We start from the raw sequence: 25,093 nt of genomic DNA, 5'->3' as shown, positions 1-25,093 counted from the left end.
GCCCAAAGGCGAGGTGACTTGGGACTGCCCAGAGTGCCCAGAAAGTTTGGAGTCACGTGATTACGAGGCAAACAGGTGCAAGGAACATCTACCAAAGGGAAACCGCTGGCCAACTCCGCTCTTCCTTCCCCGCCCAGGCTCCCGGGTTTCCCCGGGGAGGCCACCCCCACCCCGCACGGCCCAAGCTCCGCCCTGCCGCCGCGGCCACCCAGTCCCCACCCCCATCCCGTCCGGTCCGCTGGCGCCCCCCGCGTGCCGCTCTCAAGGGCTCCGCGCCTCACCAAGCTGACTCCAGCGCGGAGAGAAGCGCAGGCCGGAAATCACGAGCGCCGGGGGGCGGGGCCTGCGGGCGCACGACCTCTGACCCCCCCGCGCGCCTCGGACGCCACCGGAAGCCGCGCCTCGCCGGTCTCCAGTGGAAATCCCGCGATCGCCTTGACAACGGGAGGCGCTGCTCCAGTGAGGATCGCTAGTCGAGGCGCTGCTGAGGAGAGCGCTGGAGCGGACAGCATGAGAAGCTGGTGTCTGTGTCAGATTTGCACCTGCGGGTAAGGAACCGCTGGTATGTCTGCGGCCCTCCTGCGAGCCCTACTGACCTCACGGACGCGGCCGGCTGGGGACCCTGAAGGGACACCGGCCCGGCGACGCCCGGGCTTCGCCCCCGCCGCCCTCCCTCGCTATTCGCTGGCTCCCGGGGTTAAACTTTTCTTCTTTGTAGCCCGGAGGCTTCCTGTCCTTGGATTCAAACAGATATTGACCCGGTCAGGTAAGGCGTATGTGGAATCATGGTGGTAAGTGATGGATGGGCTGGGGTCCGACCCTTAGAGTTCATGCCCCCACCCCCACCCCGCCTCCAAAATCCGGGGATTAATTGAAAAGAACAGTGTGCAAGGCCTTTAGTTTGCCGCCCACATTAGACTTCCATCTCCAGCTTTCCATCCTCTAAAGCAGACTATATTCTCATTCTATCCAGGCAGCGCTCCCTCGGAGGTCAGGCCACCACCCTGAAGGCTCAGAGTTGGCATTCTAAGTTCTGCCTAACAACCATCCACCACCAGTAAACACAGTCCTCTCTTTCCTCAGCTTCACTGTTGACCCAAGGATTAGATCAATATTAGTTAAATAAATATGAATACTGTCTTTGGTATAACTAATCCCTTTCTAAGGGAAACTGCCTACAGTACATGTTGATGGAAAGTCGTTTCTCTGTCCTTTTCATAGTAAACATCGTTTGTATGTAGGTATAGATTGAAAGATCACTTGTTATGTGCATCTGCAAATACATGTAATTCTATTTTAATCTTAATTTATAGCCAACCTAAATTCTTTTTTAAAATAATGTTTTTGTTGCCGGTCGTGGTGGCACACGCCTTTAATCCCAGCACTCGGGAGGCAGAGGCAGGCGCATCTCTGTGAGTTCAAGGCCAGCCTGATCTACATAGTGAGTTCCAGGCCAGCTGGGCCTACATGGAAACCCTGTCTTAAAAAGACCCCCCCCCAAATAATTTTTTATTCTTTGAAAGTTCTATACATTTATTCAATGTAGATATTGAGACACACCCACAACTCCCCCTTTGGTGCCCCTCACCCCCATCTCCCTCCCAATTTCATGTCCTCTTTGTTTTTACTTTTTGTTATCAGTTATTCTCTTAAGTCCAATTAGTGAGTGCTGCCCATATGCACATGGGTGTGTGGCCATCCACTCCCCAAAGGAGAGTGACTCCCCCTCTCCTTTGTGGCATGAGTAGGGGCATGAGTAACTTACTAGCAGCCACATCCCCAAAGGAGAGTGACTCCCCCTCCCTGAGCAACCATCCTTTTGATACCTCCTCTGATAGGGGAGGGGCCCCTCTCCCACCCATGCTGGAATGTTGACTAGAATTGATCTTGTACAGATCTTGTGCAGGTAACCACAGCTGCTATGAGTGGATTTGAGCAACAGCCATGTTATCTCCAGAAGTCAGCATTCACAGATCTCCTTCCCCATTTGGCAGCTCTTACATTCTTTCTGCCTCCTTCTCTGAGTTTCCTGAGCTTTGAGTGGTGGGAAGTTGATGTAGATGAGCCATCCACAACTGAGCACATGCCAGCCTAGGTTCTTTTCCCATCTGGCCATCAGGAAATGCAATCTTCTTATGTTGAGGGCTCCCCTTCTTCAGTTAAGATAATGATCCAAAGAGTTGAGACAGTGCTGATGTAAGAGGCGGCCCCTCCAAGCTTTGAACATTGCTAATGATTTCCACTGAAATATCCTGCGCTGTAGTTTAGTTCCTTAAGGAGTGGTACCTCTGCTGCTTGTATTCTTATAAATGAGATCCAAGAACAGGTAACAAAGCTAGAAGGTAGTGTTAGAGGGTTACTGCTATACTCAGCTAACTTCTTCAAATGTGACCACTTCTTTGGACACTGTCTCCGAATAGGGCAAGGATTCCTCACTCTTCAGAATGCCTTCCTCATCTTTTGCCTCCTGTCTTGTGGGAAGGGAAGAGAGATCTTTACCTATTATTTTTCTTTCCAGATCATCTCTTAGATACATTTGCATCATGGTGATAGCAGCCCCTGGTAGAAACAAGGGAGGGAAGGTTTATTTTGGTTTACAGTTTCAGAGAATGCAGTACATGGCAAAAAAGATATGATGGAGTTCTTGGCTCTGGAATATGAGTCAATGCAGGTCATTTTCCAAGTAGAAAGCCTTTGGAATCCGGGGCCAGGCTATAACCTTTAAAGGCCCTAGCCACCTAATTCCTATGCCAGTGAGGCCCCTAGCTCTCCAAAGCTTCATAGCCTCCTAAAAGGGTTCCATCAGCAGAGGTACAATGATGCAGTGTGCGAACATTTCATATTCTAACAGTAATACTGCCTTTTCCCTCTTACAGGCCCAAAGGACAACTGCTTTTGATCTCCCATTAGGGACACTTAACAGGTGTTAATAGCTATACCCCTATACCCTCCAGCAAAGCTATAAAACAGAAGGAAATTTCTGTTGTTTTCATTTATAACTTGTCAACATTATTTGATATGTTATAAAGTGAATGCATTGTTTTCTTGAACAATAAAAAGCGACAAATTGCAGAGCTTTGACTTTTTTTTTTTTTTTTTTTTTTTTTTTTTTTTTTTGTAAATCAGTGCAGCTGCACCAGAACCTTTATGCTTGCATGATCTGTGTACCTTCCTCCTTGGACCCTGCACAGAACTCAGTCACTCAGCACTTTCTGTGAGCCTGGTTTTCAGCAGGCTTTCCCAAATCCCTTGACTTTTCTTAAGCACCCTCTTTATTCTTGCATGTGTATAGTTCTTCATGTCTGGAACCCAAGCAAAGAAACTGACTTTTTAAATTTTCTTCCTTAGAATTCACTGGGTTTAAGTGTCTTAAGTTGACTCAAATTCATGTGCAGAACGTACATATTTCTCAAGGTTCAGCTTTATCTAAGCTTCTGTTATTAACCTTCCTCATGGCTAAATAATATCAAACCCTTTATAATGATGTGATATGACTTGTTTGGCTTTTTGTGTATCTGTGAATTTTTAAAGTTTTATCTCTAATTGTAGAATTGAATACATATAATAGTGAAAAACCTCAGTCCTGTCTACCTTGGACAACAAATGTTGAAGACTTGTTGTACATACATGGTTTTTAAAATTAATTTTTAAAAAGGAGAAAGCATACTGTATATACTATTCTGTAGCCTACTTTTAAAACTATTTACAGTCTTTTACTATCCTTCAACAGCCATCCATAAAAGTCAGCCTCATTTATCTTTAACAACTGTCCACTATAGTTTGATAGTCCTGAATTACTTAAGAACAAGTGTAGTGCCAGGTGTGGTGGTGCACACCTTTAATGCCAGCACATGGGCAGCAGAAGCAGGCGGTTCTGTGAGTTCAAGGCCAGCCTGGCCTACATAGTGAGTTCCAGGACAGTTCGGGCTACAGGGAGACCGTCTCAAAAAGACCAAAAAAAAAAAGAACAAGGGTAGGTACTGAGAACTCATTAGGTGATTTAGTCACTGTATGAAGGTGGCTATGATGTTACTAGGTGATATCTCATGGGACCATCATTGCATTATGTGTTTTTTTCATTGATTAAAAATGTCACACATATATGTGTACACATATTGCACATATGATTTTATAACTCGGAGGGACTAAAAATGAGTTTTGTTTTGAGACAGAGTCTCACTATGTAGCCCTGACTGGCCTGGAACTCACTATGTACAGCAGGCTGGCACCAAGGTGTGTACCACTGCCATATAAAACTGCTTTCAAAGTAAGCTTCCAGAAAAATATCCCAAAGTCTTACCATAGAACTAGACTATCAAGGGATCACTACCTCTACCACAATCAGAAAACTGCAACAGAGTTAGAAGCTTCCTGAACTCGACTGAGGTCAGGAAGTTGTCAAATGAGGATATCACCTTGCAAACCAGGATACTGCCTAACAACTGCCAACCACTCTGCCTCAGTGATGATCCATACTAAGAAAACGTGTTATGTTCTCCAGTTTCCTTTTGTAGCTATGTTCTGAATCACTTAAGTACATGTCATAAAACCTGCCTGCTAGACATCTGGGAAATTGATTTTTAGCTTTGCAGCTTCAGTGACATAAAAAGACATGAAATTTTTTTTGAACAAAACCAATTTCTACCACATAAGGATATACTGTAATTTATTCACTATTTTTTATAAACATCAGTGTAGAGGGTAAACCTGTTCGAGTTTAGAAATTAGGCGTTCACTTGAGATTCTTATTTAAATGCAATAACCACACAAAAGATTTTAAACACAAAATAATTTTTCAGTTTATTTGTTTGTACAGGCGGCATCATTGTCCACATGGAACCACAAGGATTTATGAACATTCTGGCATATCTTGCCCCACAACTGAATATTTGGAAAAATATCCAAAATACGGTAATATTCCTCCACCTCAGAGCCTTAAACCCAAGCAAGAATTTCGAACATACCATGGTAAAATGGAAGGAGTAACTACATTTAAGTAAATATTGAGAAACTTTATTTTTTGCTCAACTATTCTGGTCATAATAAAGTTTTCTTACTATTTAAATGTAACTAGTTAGTTTATTTAAGGTGAACTAGTTTAAGAAGCGGGAAACTAAGTTACGCCTTGAGAAAACCAGAAAGATGAAAAGTAAGTTGCTTTGGCAAAGAGAAGAAAAAGGAAAATAAGTTCTATTGATTTTTTTTGATTGCCAATAGTATTTCATATTTGTGTACTTTGCACTGTTACTACCACCTATGGGAATGACCCTGCTTTCTAATTAGTGTGTGTGTCTGATCTAGTTTTTGAATTTCTGATTGGCTTTCAATACTTTAGCCTACCGAAGTGAACTTTTAAAAATGCATATGTAAGTCGAATTTACTTCTGGGAGGCCTGTAGGCTCTCAGCCTTCTCCTCCCACCGTTCCCAGGACCACCTGACACAATGTTCCTCCAAATTATAGTTTAGGGAATAAAGATATTTATTTGGGCTTGCTAATACAGCATATCATGGTAAGAGGTATTTACAAAGGTATAGACAACCGAGGGCTTTTTTTCCTTACATCTCATTTGAGCCTTCCAGATCTGCAGGCGTCCCAAGATGGCAAAGCCCCCCTCTTCCTCTCTAGCTCTCCAGGTGTCTCCCCTTAGTGTCTTCCCCTCATACAGTTAAGGCTGATTGATTGGGTGGGAGGGGTGACTGTCTACCTCTGCCCCGCCCTTTCTACAGAGAGTCTTAGGGCTCAAACAGTTTGGAGTGAACAGGAGAGAAGCTAGAGAAGGCATCTATCTATTTGCTTGCCATTCAGAGGACATGGCTATCCAACAGCTTATTTAATCCTATCATGACTGTCATTTAAATACTCTGAAACTTTTCTGTTGTTTAACATAGACCTAAGCCCTTCCATAATTCCTGTATGACTTATTCCCTATTTGCCTATGTTTACTTTCTCTGCCAGGAATTTTCCTTCCATCTTAGTTAATAGTCATTCAGTCTGTAAATCCCAACTGAATGTCCTCTCAGACAGCCTTACCTTATTTACTTACCTATTCATCTAAGTAAAATTCCTCATTGTAAATTCTTAAAACATCTTGGTGTATTGTTTCATTGTTCCATGTCAGCAGTGTGTCTGTTTTTCTTAGTACTCTATTTTCAGAAATCTGGTACGATACCTGCTACCATATAGTAGGAACCCAGCATTCTAAAAGCTGGAGCTTAGAATTCTTGCTTGACTCCCTCGAGCTGATCATGTTGGCTAGGAGGTAGAAAGGTAATTTTGCTATAGTATAAAGAATAAGGTGCCATTTTAGGCTATGATGCAGGAAGAGACCAAAAGGAACAGATGTCTGAACTTGTACAAGACTTGATCCTTCAGAGCATTATGATCATAGCACAGTTAGGTGACTGTCAGAATTGACAGGAAGTCTGCCCTTAAGGTGTAGGATTCTGGACATACCAAATGTTTTGGGATAAATCAGATCACCGCTGGGCGTGGTGGTGCATGCCTTTGATCCCAGCACTTGGGAGGCAGAGGCAGGTGGATCTTTGTGAGTTTGAGGCCAGCCTGGTCTACATAGTGAGTTCCAGGATAGCTGGGGCTACAGAGAGACCCTGTCTCAAAAAAAAAAGACAAAATAAAATAAATCATAAATCAGATGACCAAAGCACACGAACCCTCTACTGCTATGCCACAGAAAGTTGCTTTGGATTTGAAGGTACACTTTCTTCTTGGGTTGTGTTTCCTTTTTGAGAGAAGATCTCATGTATCCCAAGCTAGCCTAAATCTCACTAAGTAGCCATGTGTGACCTTGAATGAACTATTCCTCTTGCCTTCAACCTCACTAGTGCTGGAATAAATCAGCTTGTACCACCATGCCCTGTTTATTTGGTGCTGGGGATCATACCCAGGGCTGAATGCATCTTAGGCAAATACTCTACCAGCTGATCTACATCCCCAGGCGTAGGGGTATATATTCTACCACTTAACTAATCAGAAACGGAGGCTTCTAAGCTTTCTGTCCTTCTCTTCCTGATTTCCCTAATAGTTGATATCTTGGTTGCACGTTAGCCTATTCCCCAGTAGTTAATATTTGGGAGGAGCAAAGAGAAACTTGAGAAGAAGGGTATGTGATTTCTATTTACCTATTAAACAAATACCTGTTAAGTATTTATTAAGGATCAGACACTGTGCTAAGCACCTGGATACAGTGTGAACAAAATTTCATGATTCTCTTGTCAGATTTTAACAGTCTAGTAGAGGAGGAAATCAAAAACATTACCCAAAATAAGTCTAAAGTTGTAGCCTTGATAAAGTCTATGAAAGATAGACATGAGAACCTTAACAGCTAGACTCAGAGACTTTCAATGGGATAAGAAAAATTAGACAAAATCCAAAGAATAGTAAGTAGTTAACTGGATTAAGAGAAGGAAATACATTATAGGCAGAGTAGCACATAAAACCATACTAGCAAATACTAGAAAAGCACATCCATAGAAAACGCAATGATGGTAAGGTGGAGCATAGAAAATAAGTGCTGTGTTGAGGCTAGTGAAGGTGACCAGCCAGAGCCTTTTGGTCATATTCTGTTCTATGTCCTTAGCAATAAAAAGCATTTAAGAGTTCCTTTCTGTTAGTTTTATCTTAGATAGAGGTGAAGTAGGGATGTAAGGAAGATAAGGGGGGCAGCTCAGGAAGTGGGAGCAAGAATAACCTGATCAGGTAAGAATTACCTATGGAGACAAGATTGGAGAGAAGACTAAGGTGGATGTAGGTAAGTTGGATTATGAAACTAATAAGATAATTTCAGTGAATTTTAAGGAAAGCTATGAATATCATGGTGTGAGTAGAGATAGAGAAAAGTGATTAAATTTAAGAGATACTGTATTGTTTTTCTCATCACTCTTGATAAAATATCTGAAAGAAGCAACTTAAAGAAGAAAATTTAATTTGGCTTCCAGTTACAGAAAGTAGCAGTCCATCAAGGCAGGGAAGGCATGTCAGTAGATACTTGGAGTGGCAGCTTCTCACATGGTGCCTGTAGTGGTTTTGGAGTACTGTCCTCAAGTATTTGAATACCTGGTATATGGTTCCTGTTGGTGGGACTTCCCATTGGGGAAAGTCATGGAACTTTGAGAAGGTGTGCCCTAGCTGGAGGAAGCACATCACTGGAGGCAGGTTTTGAGAATTAATGGGCTTGCCGCACTTCCAGTTGCTCCTTCTCTCTCCTTTCTGTGAGTCCATGAAGATGTGAGCTCTCAGCTTTCTGCTCCAGCTGCCTCCTGTCGTTCTTCCCCCACCATGGTGGATTCTTATCCCTCTAGAATTGCGCCTAAGCCCAAATAAACCCTTCCTTCTATAAGTTTCCTTGGTCATAGTATTTCATCACAGCAACAGAAAAGTAACTAGTACAGTTCTAACCAAGAGGCAGAGTTCTGCTTAAATCAGGTCAGGCTATTATACTCAAGGTTTACCTCCCAGTGAGGTCACACTCTGAAGATTCTACAACATCCCAAAACAGTACAACCAGCCGGGAACCACATGTTCAAATATGTGAGCCTGCGGGAGACATTTTACATTCCATACATACACGTGGGAGGCAAAGTTGGCAGAAGTTGATGAGGGACTGAATATAGGAGGGAGATAAGGAGTAATGGTTTGGGTCCTAGGTTTCTGACTATAAGTTAAAAATATGGTGCTGTTCACTAACATAAAGGAATAAAAAGACTGCATTTGTTGTGGGCAGATAGTGAATTTGGTTTGCAGCATATTGAGTTTTGAGGTGCCATTGAGTATCTGAGGCCGTCTAGATACTGTTATGGAGCTCAGAGAAGAGATCTAAGCTGAGATGCAAATCTAAGAATCATTTTTATATGTCCTTCAAGAGTGAACATTGGATAAGAAAGTGAAGTTGCAGGTTTTGAGGAACTCAGCATTTGCTTAATGGTTTAGAAGAGGCAGATAAAGCTGCCTGGGAAACGGAGAAGAAATTAGAAGTCAGGAAGGGAGACTTTACTAGAAGTAGAATAATGACATTTACTGTTGGAGAGTTCAAGTAAGATATCTAATGGACTTAATCAAATGGGAATTATCCTGAACCTTAGAACTATGAGGGAGATGACAATGCTAGGAATCAGGTTGACGTAGAATGAAGAGGTGGTTGAAAGTAGTGAAAAAATGGAGTCAACCAGCCTAAGAAGTTATAAATGGGAAAAGAGATTTGGTGAGGGTTTTTTTTTTTTTTTTTGAGCTTATGGACACATACAGCAAATATAATTCATGCAAGTTTAATAATAAAGTGAGTGAGATGACCAACACAATCCAGATTTAAAAGTAATCTGTGAGACTTAGGAAAGTGAATAGCAGTAGCTAACATTTTGTCCTTACCATATGCCAACCTCCCTTCTAAGTACATGTATATCTTTAAATAGCTCTGTGAGATGATATTATTAGCCTACTTTATATGTGAGTAAATTTAGGCTAAGTTATCCAAGATCATGCAGCAGAATGACAGAGCCAAGATTTGGACCCAGGAGTTAAGTTAGCCTTGAATCTCTGCTTTTCTCTATTCCATTGGAATATCTCAGGACCTGCAGTACCACTTCTGTCACAGAATATTATATAATGACTAGGGTGGCTAGATTACCACTTCATTTCCATCCATGGTAAGGAATTCTGAGAAATCCAAAAAATGAGTGATACATCTATACTATCAGCCAGAGGTAGTGATCATTTTAACAATAAGCAGGAAGATACCATGGCTTCCATAAGAAGAAAGAATGCCTACATGCAGTCTCTGTAGGTGAAACTAGCTTTTGACTGAGTGGAAACTTTGCCAGCTCATCAAATCTGTCACCTGAGATTTCGATAAATTTATGTACTTGACAACTTTACTCACTTAAGATCAAAATAACTGAGAATTTTTTTGTTTCTTGAAAGCTAAGATTTTGATACTTAAGCTATTTAGTCATTGGATAGGATCTTATGAAGGAATTCAATTTCTTGTTTCAGATAGCCAATTGTTACCATTTTAATATCTTAAGATTGTTTGGGTAAGACAAAACTGAAGCTTTCAGTACTGAAATATCAGAACTGGTGAGGCTATGTTTTATATATGTATATTTCAGGTCAGATTATCGTCCTTATGAAATAGTCAAACAACCTCGCCACATGCCAGAAGAATATAAACCCAAAGAGGGGAAGATTGATCTTGGTACTACCTACAAACGGGATTTTAATTCTTACAAAGTGCAGCCTGTGGTAATAGTCCGGCCTGTGGAAAGACAACAAGTTAAAAAAGGAAAGTTGGACACTGTCCCAACTTACAAAGGTAACATGCCATTGCAAAACTGAAGGAGCCAGAAACCCTAAAACTTCTAGCTTTGCCATTTTAAAAAATCAAATTGTACTTTTGCTCTATTGCAATATTTAGCCACTGAGGTTTAGGAAAGAACTTTCTTTTCTTTCATCAAAATGGTGTTTAGTGAAAAATAGAACAACAACAAAAAATTTCCAGGTGGATAGTTAAGAGATTTGGACTTTCTAAATTTAGCCCCTAAATTGGTTGTCTGTATCTTAAAGCGTTTTATAAGCAAAGGATGCCACTAAACAAGGATTTATGTTACATTTGTCACTTTATGTCATATTTAGTTAGCACTGTTTTTTCTATCCTATAATAGAATGAGTTGACAGTGCAGAGAATGGTGGGGTCTTTGAAAAGGTAAAATAGCAACTCTTCAAATTCTAAACCAACCTATAAAGCAAAAGAATTAGTAGATTGAGAACCTGAATGCTACTTTCATACTAATAAAGGCTACAGTGGAGGATAAAGCTTTCATCTATGAGCAAACAATTCTTGATGTGATACATCAGAATAAGGTAAGTGTATCCATCCACCTGACAGACGGTGCTGGGAGACCAAGAGGACCTGTTCCTCTAAGACTTCCAGCATTGAGGAAGGGTGAGTATTCCTTTGTGTTGCTAGCAGCCAACTTGGAGGAGTAAGAGGTGGCCAATATATGATCAGTTTCTTCCCCCATACTCATGTGACTTTAAAAATGCTCTGTTATGCCGGGTGTGGTGGCGCGTGCCTTTAATCCCAGTACTTGGGAGGCAGAGGCAGATGGATCTTTGTGAGTTCGAGGCCAGCCTGGTCTACATAGTGAGTTCCAGGATAGCTGGGGCTACAAGAAGACCCTGTCTCAAAAAGACAAAAAAAAAAAAAAAAAAATGTTCTGTTACATTTGGAAGATTTAGAAACAGGCCATCTTGATATTCACTATATTTTCTTTCATTAGCAAGGTAATTGTATATGCAGGCTTACATTCTGTCCAGTAGTTATGTGAAATAGCTGAATGTGTATGTTGTAATATAAAAAGTTTTTGTAAGAGTGATGCCACCTACAGCTACATAAATGATTCATACCTTAATTAGGTAATAGCCAAATGTATGCTTATAACAAAATTTACCCATTACATGGGTGCATACATGGTACCAATATTCTATGATCTATAAGCCTATTCACTAGGGAGGTCAGGAATCTTTTTTTTTCTGGTTTTTAGAACTGAGCACATACAGTACTGTAGAAGGAATAAGTTGTGAAGACTATGAATATGGTAAACAAGTATAATCAAATACAGCACATAGAAATTACTGAACACATTTATTAATATGCTTAGTATTTGTTGTACAGAACTTGGCATAAAAGATCATCCATGAAAATGACTTTAGTTTACCTTTCATAGACCCATAGAAAGATTTTCATTTTGTATATATGAAAAAGAACAGTTAATATTGGTGTCTCCTGATGCTGTGAACATATAAGCAACACACTACATACATACACACACACACACACACACACACACACACACACGGTATAGTATTCCTAGATCTTCCCAACAGGAGGCAACAGCAATACCATGTGTCTGCCCCCAGCAGCCTCACCTTAGAAATGCATTTGTATTAAAATGTGGATTTTGAAACTAGGTCACTGTATGACTTGATATATCAATACCTTCAGAATGACTCTTTGTGCTATTACATAGAATACCGAGATCTAGATTGGAGAATGGTTGTTAATATTTGGGAATTTTACAACCAATAACCAAGGAAGAAAAAGATCCATACCCTGAAAACTGTAAAACATTGATCAAAGAAATTCAAGAAGACAAATAAATGGAAAACTCTTGTATTCATGCATAGGAAGGATTAATATCATTGAAATGTCCATAATATCTGAAAGAAACCAGATTGAACACAATCCCTATCAAAATTTCAGGGACATTTTCACAGAAAAAGAAACAATTCCGAAATTCATACAGAACCATGGAAGAATTTAATTAGCTAAAACAAACCTGGGAAGAACAAAGTTGGAGGCGTTACACTTCCTAATTTCAAATTATATTACAAAGCTATGGTAATCAAAATAGTGTCAGCAAAAGAATGGATACATAGACCAATGAAACAGACTCAAGAGCTCAAACGTATATCCAAACATTTACAGCCAGCCTGTCTTTAACATGGAGAAAGAAATAGTCTCTTCAGTAAATGGTGTTGGGGAAACTGGATATCCACATGCAAAAAGTAAAAGTGGATCCTTATACCACACACAAAAGTTGACACAAATGTTTAAAGATTTAAATAGCAAACAAAAAAAAAAAGAAAACATTGACTTGAAAATGATTTTTTAAAAAAATGGGGTGTCAAAAGCACAAAGGAAAAAAATAGGTAAGTGGGATTATAGCGAATTAAAAAGCTACATAGCAGGAAATGAGAAGACGTCCTATAGATTGGGAAAATAAGTTTGCAATCCATTTATCAGATAAGGCTAAGTTAAGAATCAAAATGTATAAGGTATTGATGCAATGACAAAAAGAACAACAAAACAATTTAAGACAGGCCAGTGGGTCTGAATCAACATTCTTCAAAGATATATACAGCCAACAAGTACATGAAAAGATAATCAAAATCCCAAGATCAGTCAGGTAAATGCAAATCACAAATTAAGATAACACTTCACATCCTTTGGTTGAGTATTATCAAAAGGTGAAAGAAAATAATTGTGGGTAAGAGGAAAAGAACCCCTGTATTCCTCTTTATAGGAATGCAAATTGATATAGGCATTATTTAAAACCATTTAGAAATTCTTAGGAAATTTTAAAAAAAAAGGAACTTCCCTATGATCCTGCAGTACCATCTCAAGATTGATACCTGAAATGAAATCAATATCTCAAGGAGGTAAATGCATTCTTATATTCATTCTAGCATTATTAACAATAACCATGATACTGTGCACATATATGTGGAGAGAGAGGGTAGAAAAACGAAATCCTTTATATAAGTGCTTGAGATGACATTTCCTTAAATGAGTGCTTGGGAATGGAGCCCAAGTCTAAAACAAGTGCATTTTCTGTTCTATGTATATGTTAATAGATGTAGCCAAAAGGTAATTTTTTTAATTTAAAAAATTTTTATTTTATGTGTATGCATGTGTACCTGCATGTAAGTGCACCCGTGTCATGCAGTGCCCACGAAGGACAGAAGAGGCTGTCGGATCCCCTGGAACTGGAGTTACAGACAGTTGATAGCTGCCATGTGGGTGCTGGGATTCAAACCCGAGTCTTCTGCAAGAATAGTCAGTGTTCTTAACTGCTGAGCCATCTCTCCAGCCCCCAGCCTGAAGATAATTTTATACAACTGTATGCTTGTCTGAATTACATAAGAAATCTAAAAATGTTGACTAGATTGACACACAGAACAGAATGATGGTTGCCAGGTGTAGGGAGGTAAAGGAAGTAGGGAAATTTTGTGCAAAGGGCATAAAATTGCAGTCATATGCATAAGTCTGGAGATTTAATTGTGTCATAATGACTACATTCTACATGTAGATACTTAGTGATGTAAATACAGTTAATGATTTTTACATTGTGTACTGGAGCTTCGTTAAGAGTAAGTTTTGGGTTTTAACACACATGGACAACTATGAGACGTTAGATATGTTAATTCACTTAGCTATATTATCATTTCACCATTATTTTAAAAATATTTTTATATAATTTTATTTTTGTTCTGTGTGTATGTATGAGTATATTGCCTGCTTGTATGTAAGTGCATCTGTTTCATGCAGTGCCCGTGGAGATTAGAAGAGGGTGGTGAATTCCCCTGGAACTGGAGTTACTGATGATTGTTAAGATGCCATGTTAACAAGGTGCTGGGAATCATTGTGTGCACGGGTGTGCATATGGAGGTCAGAGCACAACTTATGGGAGGCAGATTTTTTTCTTTCTATCATGTGGGTCCTGGAGGTCAAATTCAGATTGTCAGGCTTGGCAGCAAGTGCCTTTACCCAATGAGCCATCTTGTCAACCCTAAAAAGTATCTTTATAGTTGAATTGAGGGGAGGAAATGCAATAATATAATGAAATACTAGTTATATTTGAAATTAATATATCACATGGGAGAACATAATTCACTAGAAAATTGGAGCAGTCAGTGCCTCAAGAATTTGTACTTGGAACTTGAATGTTGTGTAATATATCTGAAATCTCACCATTTAGGAGGCTGAAATTAGAGAATAAGTTCAAAGTCAGCCTACCCTACATAGTCTAGCCTGGGTTAACACAGGAAGGACCTGTGTCAAAACACAGTATACTTGGTAATATATCACTTCAGACTACCCTAGAAATGTACCAGAGATTAGTGATTATTCATATATAGGGTGAACAAGGATATCCCAAAAGCTGGTATGAAGTGAGCAAAAGTTCATAAAACAGGTGGAGGGAGGAACCTGCTGAGAACCAGAGGGATTCAAGGCTCAAAAACTGGGATAAAGTTTCATAAATGGAAGTTGAGACCATATTGGAAATACAGCCATTATAAATTATTTTTTACACAAGGTTGCATATAACCTAGGCTGGCCTGAAAACTGCTGTGTAGCTGAGGATGACCTTGAGCTACTTGTCCTCTTGTAGCCTTCTCCCAAATACTGGCATTTTAGGTATGTGCTGCTGTGCTTGGTTCCATTACAAATTCTTACAAGTTCTTCTGAAGATAAGATGTAGGTGGCAGAAAAATCATTGCTTTTATTGCAATAACTTAAAAATATGAAGTTTAAAGTATTTTTAATGCAGACAGCTGTTCAAAGAATTAAAATTTCATAGATGAGCTATAATGACCAACCGATTCTGTGACAATATTTGTCAAGTCTAAGTCTAGGCTGAGGATTGAACTTGGCTTAGGCAGAGTCACTTTGCCTATGGAAAAGATAAGCTTAGTGAACCACTTGATATGTGAGCCAGTACGAGTCACAAGCTAGGACGACCCCAGTGTGGATGGCTGATTTTCCTTGTGGGACTTCCACTGTTTATAGTGGAACGGTGAACTGAGAGACTGAGCAAAAAAATTCCCAAGAAACCTCCCACAACCTTACTTGAGAGTAGATGTTTAGTAGATAAAACCCCAGCAAGAATGAAGGGCTTACACAAACACATCCCAAGTCTTGTCTTTGAGATATTTAAGCATAGAATAAGACTGCCTAGCTCAATTCCATACTGTATTGAGATGATAGGTCCCACATCCTACTTGCCTAACACTCAAAAGGGCACATTGTCCCCCGTTGAAAATGATTTAGTTTCTGTGATTCTTTTGTACACAATTTCTAGTGAATAGTAAAATATGAAGCCTATGGAAATATTTGAAGACCTAATAGTCACAAAATTTCCAAATTTGTGAAAGAATTATTTCACAGATTCAAGAAGCTCAACAAAGTTCCAAATCGATAAGCACAAAGGAAACCACTCTTAGGCAACTGTTGCTAAAAGCCAAACAATTCTTAAAAGTGATGAAGAAAATTTAAATGTTCTATGAAAAAGAAATCTCAGGTAAGAGAATTAAACCTTGCTTTTCTGTGGAACCCTTGGAAGGCAAAAGAAAATGGAATAGCATTTTTTAAAATTCTGTAAGGTGAAAAAAAACATGCAATTTTAAATATACCAAAATACCTAGTGAAAATATCCTTCAACAAATAGGACAAAGATTTTTTTTTAAGAAAAAAACTGAAAATCATTAGCAATAGAACAATACTACAAAAAGTATTGCAGTTCTTCTAGTTGGAGAAAGATGATTCAGATAGAAGCCTGACATGAATGAATGAATGAATAAATGAATGAATGAATGAATGAATGAATGAATGAAAGAAAAATCACATGTATAGATGAAAGAATACTGAGTTTATGAAGTCACTGTTTGCAAACAAATAGGGGAATGAAATATATTAGAACAGTAGCATTAAGGAAGGAATGTAATTGAACTCATTTCTACAAATGAGAAAAATAGCAATGTATTTGGAAAGATCCCATAGTAAGTCAAATTAAGCATTTTTGTTTTAAAAATGTAGAAAGCCAGATGGCTGTAATGGTACATGTGTTTAGTACCAGCACTTGGGAGGCAGGAGCAGGTGGATCTCTGTGAGACTGAGGCCAGCCTAGTCTACATAGCGAGTGCTAGGCCAGCCAGGGTACAGGAAGACTCTGTCTCAATATAATTGTGTGTGTGTGTGTGTGTGTGTAATTCTAATAGATAGAATAATAATACTTTGTACTAATTTAAAAGTGCAGGAGATAAGTTGTACAGGACAAAAAAAGAATGTGGGAAAAAACAGATTATGATACAGTTTAAGTTCAGCCAGAACATTCATTACATTAAGTATAAATTTTAAGTATTAAAATTCAAAGATCAGGGGGTGGAGAGATGGCTTAGCAGTTAAGAGCACTGGCTGCTCTTGCAGAGGACCTGGGTTCAAATCCCAGCACCCACATGGCAGCTAACAACCATCCGTAACTCCAGTTCAAGGGGATCCAACCCCTCTTCTGACTTCTGCTGGCATTGCATGACATGAGTGCCCTTACATACATGCAGGCATAATATCCATACACATAAAATTAAATAAGTTTTAAAAATTCAAAGATCAATTCTTCATACATTAGTAAGATATTTAGAATATTATACCAAGAATTTATAATTTACATAAAATGGAAAAATTATTTTAAAAACATTTTATGAAAATTAAGAAATATAAAGTCCAAATAGATCTATGTCTTTCAGAGAAACTGCATTATAGAATTGAAGGTATAATTTAAAACAAGAGCTTTAGGATTTTGTGTGTGTGTGTGTGTGTTGAGCATGGTTTGATGTTCTACAACCATATTTTATGTACAGAGTTACAATTCACATACTGTATAGCACTACGCTAGAATAAGTTAATATAATTTTAAAGAAGAAATAAGGGGAAATTTTTAATTTTTAAAATTTCATGTTACAAAACATTGAATGACAAAAAAAATGTACTTTTTCTGAGTAGACCAATTCAAAAAATGTATTCAGTGGCCAGTCTTAGGATTTCCAAATTCTGAGTACAAAGCAGAAGGCTGAAAAGAGTGTTCTCAGCCTAACAGTTAAATGTCAGGTATAAAATCATACATGCTTATGAATCTTAGAAAGGTGAGATTGCAGGTCCACCAGCAGAATAAAAGCATGAGTCCACTTCAGGAGAGCCATGAATGAAAACTGAATTTTTTTTAACGTGTATGAATATATTGCCTGTATATATGTAAGTGCACCCATGTAGTACAATGCCCAAAGAGGTCAGAAGTGTCAGATTCCCCTGGAACTGGATTTATTAACTCCATGTAGATACTGGGAATCGAATTGAACTTGTATCCTCTGCCAGAGCATCCAGTGCTCTTAACCATTGAGCCATCTCTCTCATCTTAACCATCCATTCTTCATTCTCAATGGAGAATAATAATTATTCTCCATTGAATATTTGTTACAATTTGAGGATAGGAAAAGCAAATAGGAAGCAAAATAAAACCTCTAATGTGAAAGGGGGAGATTTCCTTGGGACCAACCACTACAGTTGTGCTACATCAGAAAAAAGGACAGGGACACAGAGAAAGCTTTGCCTCTGAGACTAGACTGAAGCTGGGCAAGAACAAAGGTACTATGCACATACACCAGCACATTACTAAAGACTGAACAACATCGGTCTGCTACTGGGAAGAGTTAGGATGTGGAGAGACATGATCTGAAGTATAAGAGCCAAAGCTAAGGATGGAGCAGATACTGAGAAAATCCATCCAGCAAATCAGCCTCCAACCTGAGCACAAGATAATGATACCAAAGGAATTTGAAGCTGGTGGTACACTAAACATAAGCATAGTAACAGAGTCAAACAATTATGGATTGGACTGACAACTTTAACTCAAATAAAACTCTGTAAGATAAAGATGTGATTCATTTCTAGATATATTTACCTTGCTGCATTCAATATTTTTCAAATGAAATTATATAAAAGAAAAAAGGGAAGGAGAAGGAAGGGAAAAAGAAAAGATTATCATGACACCAAAGGAAAACCCAGGCTAGAAATGATCCCAGATACTGGATCTATCAAGGAATCAAAAATGACTGAAAGTCCAAAACATTAACAGAATAACCATAAGTGGAAACTACAAATGTGAAATGGAATAGCTAGAAATTAGAACATAATCAAGATGACAAAGCCTTTCATGGATACGAGTACATAAAACCAAGCAGGGATGGGGGAATCAGTAAACTAAATCAATATAAAGCACCTAAACCAAAGTATAAGGAGATGGTGAGAGCAAACAGCAGTTCAGCATACCCAAAGCTGTGGAACACTTTGAAATGGGCCCAGCATGCATGTATTTGGAACTCCAGAGAATGAGAGGGAAAACAAGATAGAATTATCTGAAGATTTAATAGAAAAGAATTTTCTAAAAACAATGACATCAAAATATAGATCCAAGAAGCTTCAAGAACCCAAACATTAAAATTATAATTTAAAAAAAATCACCTTGAAACACATAGACTGCTTAATGTGAAAGATGAAAAGAATTTTAAAACAAGCACTTAAAAACATAAAGCCAGGTATGGTGGCACACGCCTATATGCTCAGTATGTGGCAGGTGAAGGCAGAAAGTTCAGGAATTTAAGGACACCCTTGGGAGACAGGGAGTTCAAGGCCAGCCTGGGCTATACAAAACCTTGTCTCAAAAACAACCGCAAAAGATGGCAAAGGTGTGAGAACAATGTGGAAACCATACAAACCAAAAGATACTGGCCTCACGTCTTTAAAATGCCTCAGCATTCTGGAGGGATTCTGCCAACCACATTCAAGTCTCACTGAAAACACCCTGCATAACTAGTATTTTTTCAGACGAGTAAAAAGAATTACCAGTAAACCTTCATTACAAGAAGTTTAAAAAGGAATTCTTTGGGTAAGTAGAGTATGACAGAAATTTGTTCTTCATAAATAAAGTCCCCAGAAACATACACTTAAGATTAATGTAAATTTTCTGGAACAAAAATGATAACAATTTTTACTATTTGTACCAAATACAAAAGTACAGCAGTACAAAAGGTGGGAGGTAGGAATTTGATGTGTGCTATGCATATTTAGTTGTACCTCCGTCATGTTCTCCATAACATTTCAGTCCACAGTAGACTGCACTTACAACTGTAGTCCCCTCAGATCATATTGCCTAGTCATGTCATACACACCTTAGAACACTACGATGTTCCCATAGTGAAAGAATTGTGTAAAAATGCATCTCTCAGAGTATGTCCCTATGGTTAAGTAGTGCACAACTGTAAATGTAAATCAGAATAATATTAATTGAAGATAGATTGTGATTTGTCGAAATACGTATTGCAAACTTTAAAGCAAGGGTAAGTAAACAATGAACCATGGGCCTTGTGCAGCCCATGATGTCATTTTGTAAATTAAAACTTCTTTGACACAATTACACCCATTCCTTTCCATATTGCCCACAGCATTTGTGCTGCATTGATAGAATGGAGTAGCTGCAATAGGCACTTTATGTTTAGGAACTTAGGTCTAAGCTCAAAACTGAAAAAAAAAAAAAAATTCCTATCTGGCTGTCTCAGAAAAATATTTGCCAACATCTCTGTAATAATCCTAAGTGTTAACTGAGGTGTGGAAACTTAAAAAGAATTTCCTTCAGTCATTTAGAAGTAATACTACACTTGTACACTATCAAACCTTATTTATCACTCTCCAGATTCTTGTTTCAGTTTTGAAAGCCAAAATTTCTTTGTTAATGGAGAAATATTTTCTTCTATTCATTCATGTATTCACATAAAATAAGCATTGTTTTTCCTTTAGTCATTTTGGCAGCAAAGCCTTCCCCAGCATGATTGTTGAGCCCTAGATCTTGATCAATGTCCATAGTTTCCTTTTAGTTACTGCAAAGTAGTGTTATAATTCATACTTTAGTTTGTAAACAACAGAGATTCTTTCATGGTAGCTCAAGCAAAAGTAAGGGTTCATGTGAACTGGAAATGGAAAGTTATCAAGAGAGGAGGGAAGAGCTCCCATGTGTACATGATTTCTCTCAGAGTGTCTTCACTTCCTTCATACCTCTTTGGTTGCTACCCTACTGACTGGTCTTCTCTGATTACTAACCACTTTTGTCTCCTTACAAGTCTGTTGTGAATATAACTTCAGTCTGCCATAGTCCTCCACCCCATGTCATCCTTTTGTATTCTTCTATCTGGCTCTTAATTTCCAACTTCAGCATTATAAAACAAGACTGCTTGATCTAGCTCATCTTTTCTTGCCACTTTGCTTCATAGGTCTCTGGTAGCTTAAGGATTGTCTACTCTTGGGTAATGTCTCCACTCTGACTAAATCATCACTAGCTTACTCATTTAGTCTAAAATCCAGCAGGAATATCTATGAAAGAGAAATCTCATAGGAGGTATCTACACAGTAAACATCCAAGATTTAACTAGTACAGCAGTCATTCCTCAGACAGTCCATATTCTAGTACATTATCTTGTATGTACAAACTTGTCTTTTATAAGTTAATTTTTAGTATTTGAAAATACTTGTGCAGGGTGTGTGGCACATTCCTTTAATCCCAGCACTCAAGAGGCAGAGAGGCAGAGGCAGGCAGATATCTGTGCGAGTGAGACCAGCGTGGTCTACATAGTGAGTTCCAGGGCAGCTGGGGCTACAGGGAGACCCTGTCTCTAAAAGACCAAACAACAACAAAAACCCACCACAACGAAAAACTTTAGGGTGATGTCAGTTTTCTCAACCTTCTCATCTTACCAGCTTTCTCCCTAAATTAGACAACCTAAATAACCCTTCACTGAAATATAATCACTTCAGTTTTCCATCCCTGGTTTAAGGAAGCTGTAGGTATTAAACTTCTAACTCTCATATGTTAGCTCTGATGTTACTTCTAAATTCTAAACTTTTTCTGAGACAGAGTCTCATTAAGTAGCCCTGGCTGGGACTCAACTCATTGTGTAGACCAGACTGGCCTAAAACACAGAAATCCACCTGCTCCTTCATCCTGAGTGGTGGAATTAAGTGTACCACCAAGCCCATCCTAATTCCTAACATTTTGTGACACAGTTCAGGTTCCTGGCATCTAGATGGTCCTGTATCTCTTGAGAATGCCTTAAAGTCAATAATCTATGGTGCTGTGTATCTTTGCTCAGAGTTCCATTGAAGTTTGAGATTTCCTGTCCTTCAAATTGAACATTTTGAGTCACTCTGATGTAGGCAGGTCTACTACTAAGACCCTGAAAGTCATTCCAGTGAGTTGTAAAATCTTTAAAAGATTGATCAGTTGTCTTGTAAACTTGTTTGGGCCTTGTAAATTTGTCTAGCAGATGAGGCACCATAGTCAAAGCATTGACTTCCTCTCTTTGGAAGCTTATTTTTAGCCCTGGATTTCATAGCTGACCTTGGTATTTTGTTAGTTACAGTGAAAAATCCCATCCAGGACAAAATATCTTGTACTAGAAATGTGACAATAATCTAAAATTCTGTCCTCACCTACACATAGTCTGTTTAGATTTCTGTCACAGTCAAGCTTATGTATGCCACTCCCTTGTATGTAATCAGATGAATCTGAAAGGGAAAAATTAAGTGTACTCAAGGGGGAGATAACTTTTAAAAAGATAGAAAAGAATAACAAAAGAATAAACCTGAGGAAAATTTCATACTTCATGCTAGTGTTTGTATACCTAAAGGAAATCAGAGGATGCTTAGCAAGGAGAGAAGTCAGTCATGATTCTTAGAAGATAGTTGTTAACATCGGCATTTAAAAATATTTTGTTTGTTCTAATTTTCAAGATGATTATAGATCTTGGGAAATTCAGAAATGTGAACTGTGTAAACCAGAGCAAGTTTACCATCCCCCAGCTGTGAAATTTGGAAACTCAACTACATTTCAGGATGACTATGTTCCTCAGGAAATAAAGCCTAGGCAAAGCTTTAAGCCCTGCCCTGTGGTCAAGTGTTCTACAATCCCTTTTAATGGTGATACAAGCCATCGTCTTGATTATGCACCTTATCAGCTAGAAGTCAAGTTTGCAAGGCCAAAAGAAGTTTACAAGCCAACTGATCAACCTTTTGAGGATCTCACAACTCACCGGAATGACTTTCAAGGTCTTACTGGAGAAACTGCAAAAATCTGCAGACCTTCCTACACCAGAGTGACCCAAAATGCTCAATTTAAAGGAAGCACTGAATTCCGTGAAAGTTTTCAACCATGGGAAATCCCACCACCTGAAGTCAAGAAAGTACCAGAATATGTGCCTCCTACAGGAAGCATGCAATTAAACAGTACCAGCCATCTTGACTATGTTCCCTATCAGGCCAGCCGTGTTGTTGCCATTAGGCCAGTTTCTCACAGAACTAAAAACAGTATTCCTTTCCAAGGAAAAAGTACCATGAAGGAAGACTTTCCAGCATGGGAAAGTTGTCGTCAAGGACTTATTAAGCATCAGCAACAGATTCCCAACCCATCTGGAAAATTTGATGGTTTGAGCACTTTCAGATCTCACTTTGTGCCACATGAATTGATTCCAACAGAGAGTTGCAAACCTTTAAAGGCTGCTCTTAAGAGTTCTGTTCCACTTGATGATGTTACCATGTACTCTATAGAATACACACCAAAGAAACAGGAAATCTGCCCAGCTAGCTATCCCTCTCCTCCAGGTTATATATTTGAAAATACAAATTCCCAAGGTCATAAATTCTTTCGAAAGATCATTCCTACCGTGAAAGCCTTTTAGTAATCAAATAATGTTTTAAAGAAATGGAGTGAGATGTTGGTTTTTTAAGAAAAAATCCAAAAATTGTTTTTATAATGAAAAGTTATGAGAGTATAACAAATCATTTTTTAGATTTGTAAACAAAATTAGAAATTTTTTTTGCAATCAGAACACCAAAATGCATTTTGTACTGATAGTTTAGCAAGATTGTTCCTTGTTGTTACTATTTTGTTTTGTTGTTGATAGGGTCTCCCTATGTATTCAAGGCTATCCTGCAAGTTCCAATTCTCCTGCTTCAATCTCCCAAGTTATAATTGTTCTTTAATAGGCATTTCTGAAGGTTAAATAATGTACATCTTTATCTGAACATGCTGTTTAATAACTTGTCTTCAGTCTATATTATATTTCTGTTTATAATTATGGCTATTCACAAAACAGTTGTCATTTATCAAGCACATTGGGACTGTCTAGATCAAAACTGAAGATACAAGGATTGATTTCTCTTCCAAAAAAGAAAATCGAGATTCATTTTCCTTTAACTTCAACACATCTACATAGCATAGAACAAGTCAAGTTTGGTTGCCAATGCCAGAGTCTGCTGCTCTGCTCCTCACTCTGTTTAAGATATCAGGAGGTATTGTGGTATGACAAGAAAAAGAATCAGAGGACTTGAGTTCAAGTTCTAATAACATCAATTTCTATTTCTGCCACTGTAAGCAACCCACTCATGTATACACCTCTGTAAATTCATTTATAGAAGGATCTGTTCCACTTACCTCATGGAAATTTTTTTGTAGCATCAAATCATAAACATTTTAATCCATAAAGTAAAAGTGCAAATGTAAGGGATTGTTAACAAATCACTCAGTTACTTTTTGTGCATTTTTGTCCTTTCAAGAATAAATACAAATTCAACACTCATTACCTACCCTCCATCAAGGATTGTAAGACACTAATTTGCTTTGAGTTTATGAGTAATGTGTGTTTGTGAGAGGAGTCTACCTGCTGTAGCTTCACAAGCATCTAGAAGTTATTGTAGAGAATAGAGAATTTATAGTAAGTACCTTGATGTGAATAAGTATATTTCAAACAGGAAAAGTGCTTACTAGAATAAGTTTAGGGAGGATCTACTGCTCTGAATAAATCTCCAGGATAAACTTAGATAGTTCTCCTCCCAATGACCATATCCAGAGTCATTGCTCAGAAGCAGAGCCTAGCCTTTTAGTAAGCCCTTAGTGAGCTATTAGCAACCTTGTTCACCACTAAACGTGTAAAGATAAGTGCTAAGAAGGAAGGAAAGGAATGATGCCAGCAAGGAAGTGGAAATAGCATGTTACACTTAAAAATGCTGAACGTATGAATTAAAGTGAGTGCTGTAAATAAATGATTGTCTTATGGGAGAATAAGATTTACTTTAATGTAAAATGAATTTTAAATGAATTTTCATAATTTTTTAAAAAATATATTAAGAAATTCACAATGTTAAATATTTCTAATTAATTGAAAGTGATTCCTCACATTTTTTTAAAATTGATTTTTCTGAAGTCATTTCTGTACCATTTTCTTTTGGGGGAGGGGGGTCTTTTTGAGACAGGGTCTCCCTGTAGCCCCAGCTGTCCTGGACCTCACTATGTAAATCAGGCAGGCCTTGAACTCACAGAGATCCGCCTGCCTCTGCCTCCCAAGGGCTGGGATTAAAGGCGTGCGCTACCACACCCAGCAGTTTTTGTTTTTGTTTTTAGCAGTACTAAGTAGGGAATCAAACACCCCCGGCTGTACCATTTTCTTTGGGAGAGAACTCCCTTGCTTCTGTGGGCAGCAGCAAAGAGCAACAGCCACCCCTCCACCCAGACTGGGCAAGCCCACAAGTCTGAACTGCGCCTGCTCCAAGTCACTACTGAAGCTCCTGGCAGATCTACCCAACGTTGATCTCACCATCTCCCCTTGCAGCTCCATTGTAGCCAAACCTGGAACAGCGGGAT

The 25,093-nt window shown here is 38.6% G+C and overlaps 2 protein-coding genes across 10 annotated transcripts in view; one reads left to right on the top strand and one right to left on the bottom strand.

Annotated features, from left to right (window-relative positions):
* Positions 1-384, bottom strand: part of Efl1 (elongation factor like GTPase 1) — a 144,666-nt gene extending 144,282 nt beyond the window's left edge. The window contains exon 1 of the mRNA XM_008844450.3: positions 282-384. The gene's annotated coding sequence lies outside the window, so the exon portion shown is untranslated. The remainder of the gene's footprint in view (positions 1-281) is intronic.
* On the top strand, positions 355-23,752 carry Saxo2 (stabilizer of axonemal microtubules 2). 9 transcript variants are annotated; one of them, XM_029568985.1, is made up of 5 exons: positions 355-548; positions 719-766; positions 4,817-4,996; positions 10,124-10,326; positions 22,189-23,752. In XM_029568985.1, the coding sequence occupies exons 1-5, from the start codon at positions 511-513 to the stop codon at positions 23,130-23,132; spliced, it is 1,413 nt and encodes a 470-aa protein (XP_029424845.1). In that variant the 5' UTR covers positions 355-510; the 3' UTR covers positions 23,133-23,752. The 9 variants fall into 9 exon arrangements, with proteins under 9 accessions (XP_029424845.1, XP_008842666.1, XP_008842667.1 ...); XM_008844444.3 differs by lacking the exon at positions 719-766 and having other exon boundaries at positions 356-548; XM_029568981.1 differs by lacking the exon at positions 4,817-4,996 and having other exon boundaries at positions 365-548.
* The last annotated feature ends 1,341 nt before the right edge of the window (positions 23,753-25,093 follow it).

The sequence above is a fragment of the Nannospalax galili genome, unplaced genomic scaffold (genome assembly GCF_000622305.1).
Source record: "Nannospalax galili isolate Female #2095 unplaced genomic scaffold, S.galili_v1.0 scaffold902, whole genome shotgun sequence".
NCBI classification, from domain to species: Eukaryota; Metazoa; Chordata; class Mammalia; order Rodentia; family Spalacidae; genus Nannospalax; species Nannospalax galili.
Note: the sequence above shows the minus strand (reverse complement) of the source record. Positions and strands in the feature narration are given on the sequence as shown.

Coding starts and splice junctions, on each gene's coding strand:
- Saxo2 (XM_029568985.1), top strand. CDS start 511: ATGAGAAGCTGGTGTCTGTGTCAGATTTGCACCTGCGG. Junction 767..4,816: donor ACAGATATTGACCCGGTCAG/GTAAGGCGTATG, acceptor TTGTTTGTACAG/GCGGCATCATTGTCCACATG. Junction 10,327..22,188: donor CACTGTCCCAACTTACAAAG/GTAACATGCCAT, acceptor CTAATTTTCAAG/ATGATTATAGATCTTGGGAA.